Here is a 7,489-nt window from a genome sequence, read left to right on the forward strand (position 1 = left end):
TATTAAATATTTACATTAATTCTAAGCATATGTCATTTATTTTTATTTGAGTTAAATCATGTATTGATACTTTCAGATGTGATTTGTTGACAATTTTTGTGCAAGATTCAAAACTTAATATTGGTAGCATTGTTTTTCAGACATATTCCATTTTGATGCCTAAACTGCTCAGCAGACATTTGAGAAAGTCAGAATGTTCTGTCTTTGTACTTCAGGGAAGTATAAGCTATCTACAGCCATTCAAGGCAGAGCAGAAGCTTGGGCAGGAAGAAGACAGGAGGTAACTAAAAGGGTTAAATAGTGAGCAACAATGGCTGTAAATACTATGGAGTAAGAACCTTTGATGAACAATTAGTGTGGGACTAGAATGAGGCTGAGTGTAGAGTCAAGATGTTTCAGAATGTGGAACTGCCACTCAGAAGGTGACCTAGGAGGAAGGAGAGCATTAGTAATAGAACTTGCTTCCAGGAATCTCTCTGTTTTTGCTTCAAAGAACAGAAAACTGGCAAAACCATGTCCCAAATGTTAGTGTATAGTAGTAGAAAGATGATCTGTCTAAAGAAGGGTTTCCTCTTCAGAGACCTCTATGATGCTATAGAGCAAAACTGTGAAGCTGTATCTGCATTACAACAGAAAATGACCACTATTTACAGGAAAATACCTTCCACATAGTGTCTCTCCAGTTCACCTTTAGAGGACTTGTAATGCTCACTTGCAGCATTGTGTGCTCAATAAATTTCTTGTTATTAAAAATATTCTTCAGCATACTGCTGCTAATTCAAAGTTTTGAAAAATACTAATTTGTCTGAATTAGTACAAAATGATACATTTTATCAACATCATTCTTTATAAAAAATGAAATATTAGAAATATTTAGAGACTTCAAATTCCTTTAAATAATTATCAATAAATTATTGAGGAATGTTAAAATTTAAAGCTTGATAAATGCTCTGAAATGGCAATTCCTCACAGCAGGAACTCTGGTCCTGGAACACCTCCTAGAGCAATGACCTTGGGAAGTGTGTCCCCCTGTGTCCCCGGTTTATCTATTGTACACTGTTTCTTGCAAATTTTCCCTCAATTTTGAATTCTTTTACTAAGAAAAGTTTTACATTATCTTTCACGTGCAAAGTTCTTTTCTGTTTAACAAGTATAATTTGCTTATGGTGCCCAAATATTACCTCTTTTCTTTTTAAGTGTTCTTGGATTTCTGTTGGAAAATGATTTGAGAGAGCATCATGTTTAGGGACAGAACACTGTTGTGTAATGGATGGGATACAGTATCTCTGTAGATGTAAGCAAATTTCTGTGTGCCCACCAAACATAAAATCTGACTTCTGTCATGATGAATTCTTCTAGTAATCTGAAAGCACAATATATGTCTTGTTTGGAAAATACTATATCAAGAAATGTCTTTAAAGAAAAATACTTTATGGGAAGTATATGAACAGCAATATATACATATATAAAATACATGTAATATGAATGATATTTATTGGTATTTGGTTAGATTTTATTTCATTGGTTATACAAATTCAAGTTTAAACTTTCTTTGGATCCCTAACTTCTAATTTATCAGTACTGGTAGAAACAGAACAAAATTTGAAGGAGAACAGGGAGGGTTACATGGGAGAGTATGGAGATAGGAAAAGCAAGGGAGAAATTTTAAAAACAAATTACAAAATATAATCTTAAAAATTAAAAAAACCCTATATTTTCAGAGATCTTGACAAGTGGATGAACTGGCACATAAAAGTAGGAAAAATTTTTTAAAAAATTAACAGTCAACCAACAGCAACAAGAGAAAATGCACTCAAGCCAAGTGATACAGAAACACCATGATGAAGTCCTATAACTGCTCATCTATCTGCATCTGCTAATTCCTAGATGTGTTTCTAGTAATTGGTATAAACATGACATAAAAGCTTCTTTTGGGATTAAGTTTTCCTAGTTTTACCTTTTCATTAATTTTTTTCATGCAAAATATTTTGGTCATATGCTTTCTCTTCCTCCAACTCCTCACAGATCCTCCCCACTCCACTACCCACCCAATGTCTTATTCTTTCCCTCTCTACTTTCTCTCTGAAGAAAAAAGAGAGCCAAACAAATAAAAATGCCAATAAGACAAAATTACAAAAACAAAATAAAAATCACAGAAAAATATGTATGGAGTCTCCTTTTGTGATGTGTACTCATGAGCTTGGATCATCAGTGTCGTGTGGCCAACATGCTTAGTGTTGCCCCGCTGAAGAAAACTAATACTCCCTTGCAAACAGCTTCTTGGTTAGGTGTGGGACTTTATGCCTACTTCTCCCTCTCTGTACTGGAATTTTGTCTGGTTTGAGTTTGTGCACATCCTGTGCCAGCTGTCTATCTTTTGAGTTCATATGTGTATCTGACCTGTGTCTCTGGGAAATTTTGTTTTCATAATTTTGTCCAACAGTTCTGGTTCTTAAAATGTATCTCCTTTTCCACACAGACACTTGAGCCTTGAAGGGAAAGGTTTGTTCCACAGCTTGTCAGTGTCTACACATTGTCTAGGTGTGAGTCTTTCTGTTAATTACCACTGTACAGCTATCAAACCCTTAAAAACGTGAAGGAAAAGCACTTTAGGATGTCCATCTGTTGAAATGGAATGCTTTGTCCAGATAATGGTTTAAAACTTAATAATTAATGAACTTCACCAAAACACAGCAATAAATGAAATAATTTCTGTCTTTTACTTCATCTATTCTTAGTAAGAAATATTGTACAGTAGTGAGAACAAGTCACACCCAAAAGGATGGTAACACTGGGTCCACAGAAGAACAACAACAAAGTAATATGTATATGAATGATGGAATACAAGAAGCCCAAGACAAGACTACCCTCATCAGAGTCCCCAGTTCATGAAGGAAGAGTAATTGAAGGCTTAAAAATTGCCATATATTGATCATAGGCCATGGCTACGAAAATATGAAAGACTAAGGAAAAAACAAAATGATTTAGTTATTTTCAGAATACTCAATCTGTTCTGTTTACTGTTTCACTAAGCTTGGTGCTAGGGGAATTTGAAATATAGCAACAGTACAATTGTTTCAAGTCTAAAGGATGTCTAGAATTCTTTTGGGTTAGTTTTCATATGAGAAATTCACTGACAAACACTTATGGGCACTTTCAATCTCTTTTCCTAGGCTAATTGCCATAAAATACAATCAACCCCCCCCCCAAAAAAAACATGTACTTGTTAAGAAGGGATTCAAATTCTATAGCAAATGGCAAAAAGCTTCAGTAGAATAATAGAGTCACAAGAGACAGAGACCAACAGTAGTTCTATAAAGACATTCCTTCTGGGCCGGGCGGTGGTGGCGCACGCCTTTAATCCCAGCACTCGGGAGGCAGAGCCAGGCGGATCTCTGTGAGTTTGAGGCCAGCCTGGTCTCCAAAGCGAGTACCAGGAAAGGCGCAAAGCTACACAGAGAAACCCTGTCTCGAAAAACCAAAAAAAAAAAAAAAAAAAAAAAAAAAAAAAAAAAAAAAAGACATTCCTTCTGACCTTCCTAAATTCGGGCTGTTATTGAGATCACAATCATAAATTTCTTTCTTTCTCTTTATATAGATTGAACAAACTTTTATACAAATGTCTATGACATTTTGAACTTCATTCAGAATTTTTAAGCTTGAAGTTAATAGCCAATATTGTAACATAATAATTTTGATTATATTCTTTTTTATTAATAGATCCTAAGTATAAAATTCAATTGCATTTAATTTGCATGTGGTTATTTACAACTCAGGGAATATGCCCAATATAGAAGGAAAAACAACATTCTCTAACCCACAAAATTATGCCAATTCTGGAGAATTGCCTTAACTCATTAAAGGTAACAAGCATACTCTAGTTTTTGTCTGCAATAATTTTGATATTTTTTACTCTTTATATCAATTTTAATAAAATGTAACATTTTTTACTTTTCATCTGAAACCATTATCAGTCTCTTCCATAAATTCCACATGGCATTTTTCATGTCCTTATTCCTAAATGTATAAATCATAGGATTAAGCAAAGGTGATAGCATAGTGTAAAATAATGCTACCATTTTGTCAAAGGAGGAGGCAGTGTGAGGCCTTGCATATATAAATATACATGGGACAAAGAATAAAACCACCACAGCAATATGGGACCCACAAGTAGACAGAGCTTTCCATCGCCCTTCAGGACTGTGGAATCTCAGAGAGAGAAAAATAAAAACATAAGAGACAAGCAACAAGAAAAAGACAAGGATGCAGATAAATCCACTATTGGCAACTACCAAAAGGCCAAAGATGTGTGTGTCAGTGCAGGCAAGCTCCAGTAATGGGAACAAGTCACACATGAAGTGGTCAATGACATTGGGTCCACAGAAGGGAAGCTGTAAAGTGAAGATAATTTGTACAGTAGAATGTAAGAATCCTCCTGCCCAGGCCACCCCCACCAGAGTGCCACAGATCCTCCTGGTCATAATAGAAGAGTAGTGTAAGGGCTTACAAATGGCCACATAGCGGTCATAGGCCATGGCTGTTAGAACAATCATCTCGGACCCACCAAGCAAGTGTCCAGCATAAAGTTGTATCATGCACCCTTCAAAGGAGATAGTTTTTCTCTCATATAGAGAATCCACAATCATTTTGGGTGTCATGGCAGAGGAGAAGCTTGCATCCACTAAAGACAGGAAAGCCAGGAAGAAATACATGGGTGCGCCCAGCAGTGTAGGACTGCAGACAATGGTCACCACAATCATCATGTTGCTCCCGACAGTTGCGATGTAAACACATAAACTTATGATAAATATCAGTTTTTGAATATTTGGATTCTGTGAAAGTCCCAGAAAAACAAATTCAGTTACAAAACTCTGGTTTTGAATAGTTTCCATGGAAAGGGGGGATGCTCAATAGAGAACATGTAATTTGGGAATGATGATAAACATTTTCTTCAATCCATGATACAGTTTTGTCAACACCAATGATTATTAAGGCCAATTCCAAAATTTCTTTAAGTGCTTTTATTTCATTAAGAATACAAAAAAAATCCAGAATAATTTTCAGGGTGATAGTTGAAAATTAGTCAGTTGAGGCAGAGATAAATTATTCAATATTTAAATGTAGAGCTCTCCAAACACAGAAAAGGAAACACCTACATGATAAAGAAGAAATGTCCAGGTATAAAATATGTGCTTAGCTCCTAAGACTATTATGATACATTAGACTTTAAAGTGTAACAATGTTTCCTCTGGTAACTGTGCCATTATCAAACTTAGTTATTAAGTGATGTATTAAAATGTATTACCCACAGAAAGATTTTCCATTCATTTCCATCAGAGGGAAATGATGATTGAGTTCTCCTTACACACATTACAGACATGTGTCAGTCAAGAAGCACATGTTTGTGAAGATATGTACATATTCACACCTGTTTGTTGAAAATAGATAAACAAAAGAATATTACTTACTGTATGTTAGAAATAATCCTAGTTTTTTTAATTCTACTTGCACTTAACAGAAATGATTTAACTATGGATAAAACTAACAAATGTGCAAAATGTACATTAGTTTCAGTGCTGGCATCTCTGAGTTATTTCTCCGGGGTTTTTGCACTATGATTTCTAAAACCTTTTACAAATTATCACCTAGTAAGAGGAGTATAAAGCAAACTTGAAATGAACATGGAGTCATCCAATACCTGTGGATCATCAAGGACAGTATACCCAGGGTCTGGCTAGCCCAACCTAGGGCTAAAGCAGGAATGAGAATGGGGAGAAATGAGTCACAAAACCAGGTCCTGACTCTTGTAGACCTGCCCAACACAGGATTTGCTATTTGTTCTGTGGCTTGGAGCAGATTTCTTAATGTTCTAAATTCTCTCAAAGCCTCTCATGACATTTCTGTGTTTGAACATGATAAGAATATCTCTCAATTGGTTCTTAAGAAAATAGGAAAACAGTATTATAAATGCAGTCAGAATATCAGGAGAAGACAGTGTTGAGAGGTGAGAATATACCCCACTGTCAGAAGGAGGGCATTCTGCTCCTAATTTCAGATGTACTATCTATCGTCAGCAGTGTTAAAAAAATTTACTGGTTTTCTTATATATTTAAAAATACTTCAAAAATAATTTGGACAGTCACAGTTATGAAATACATATATTTTAAACTGCATTGCATATTAATTTTTGATATTCTAATATAATTACATTTCTCCCTGCATTTTCATTAGCTGTGGTTTTCTCTTGTTGTCTTGTCATTTGAAAGGAGAAGTTTCCCTGTGGTTAAAGGAGTGAAGACTACTTTACTAAACCAGCATAATCACTAACAAAAACCCAAACATCTGTCCTTCACTCACAGATATGACTGCCCTCAGACGTCCCGCTCTAGATAGCTTCATTGTATCAAAAGATCAAACTTGAACTATGAACCAATGGCTGAGGGGTCCCCACTGGATCAGGCCCTCCGAATGGGAAACATGATTTGGATCTTAAACATCTCCCAAGACTACATGTTTAATGCTTGGCCAGGAACCTGTGCTACTGTTAGCAGGAGCTGAAAATTTTAAGAGCTGAAGTCCAGTAGAAGGAAAAAAGATCATCAGGTGTGGGTGTGCCTTTGAAGGGGGCATCACCACACTCTTTTCTGTTTCTGCCTTTTCTTCCTGACTACACAGAGAATACGAATGCACCACATGTGCTGATGCTTCTTCTTCCCCCAGATCTTTAAGCAATGGAGTCAACCTAGCATGACCCAAAGCTCCGGAAACTCTGCAGGGATCCCAGAATGAACTATGACAGTGAAGATAAAATGGACTGCAGATGAAGGTGACCAGAGCACATTGGTCTGGAGTCTAACGGGTACCACAGCAACAACTAACCTGTTCCGAGCATTGCAGAGCTTTCCAAGGGCTGGGATTACAGGCGGGAGCTGCCACATCAGCTACAGTTTGAATGGCATGGATTGGGGCATTTGGAGTTTTCTAAACTAAACTGTTTTCTCAAGGAAAGTACAACTTTTTCATCCCTTGGGGAAGCATACAGTTCAAAGAGAACTGCTACACACAAATGAACACTAACTTTTCTCATATGATACAATCTGACCACAGGCCACAGTTTTCCTCTCTCCATCCTGCTCCTCCATTTTCTCTTCAAATGGGGCAGGTCTGCAAGAGACCACAGTCAAAGAGGACAAAATAAGACACAAGACGACAGGCGAAATCCCTCTTATTGAGGCTGGGCAAGGCAACTCAACACGAAAAGAGTCTGAAGAGCAGGCAAAAGATAACAGTCTTTTTTATGAACCTTTGTCATGCAATAAATGGCAGGGGTAAATTCAACCTTCAACTTTTCTGTTTTCTTAATTATATAAATAGAAGCCTAGACTCATTAAACATATGAAAAATAATGGCTAGCAGAGATCTTGAAGAATACTCCATCAACAATAAGTTATATTAAGACAGCATCACCATGACCAGCCTGTTTCTCCTT

General features: G+C 36.4%; 1 protein-coding gene across 1 annotated transcript; it reads right to left on the reverse strand.

Moving 5' to 3' along the window:
* Positions 1 to 3,947: 3,947 nt before the first annotated feature.
* On the reverse strand, positions 3,948 to 4,892 carry LOC128101655 (olfactory receptor 4C15-like). Its single transcript, XM_052724957.1, has one exon. The coding sequence runs from the start codon at positions 4,890 to 4,892 to the stop codon at positions 3,948 to 3,950; it is 945 nt and encodes a 314-aa protein (XP_052580917.1).
* Positions 4,893 to 7,489: the final 2,597 nt, after the last annotated feature.

The sequence above is a fragment of the Peromyscus californicus genome, unplaced genomic scaffold (genome assembly GCF_007827085.1).
Source record: "Peromyscus californicus insignis strain IS unplaced genomic scaffold, ASM782708v3 Scaffold_7__1_contigs__length_154581171, whole genome shotgun sequence".
In the NCBI taxonomy this organism is placed as follows: domain Eukaryota; kingdom Metazoa; phylum Chordata; class Mammalia; order Rodentia; family Cricetidae; genus Peromyscus; species Peromyscus californicus.

What these genes read in the sequence shown, in the direction of transcription:
- LOC128101655 (XM_052724957.1), bottom strand. Translation starts at nt 4,892, where the DNA reads ATGGAAACTATTCAAAACCAGAGTTTTGTAACTGAATTTGTTTTTCTG.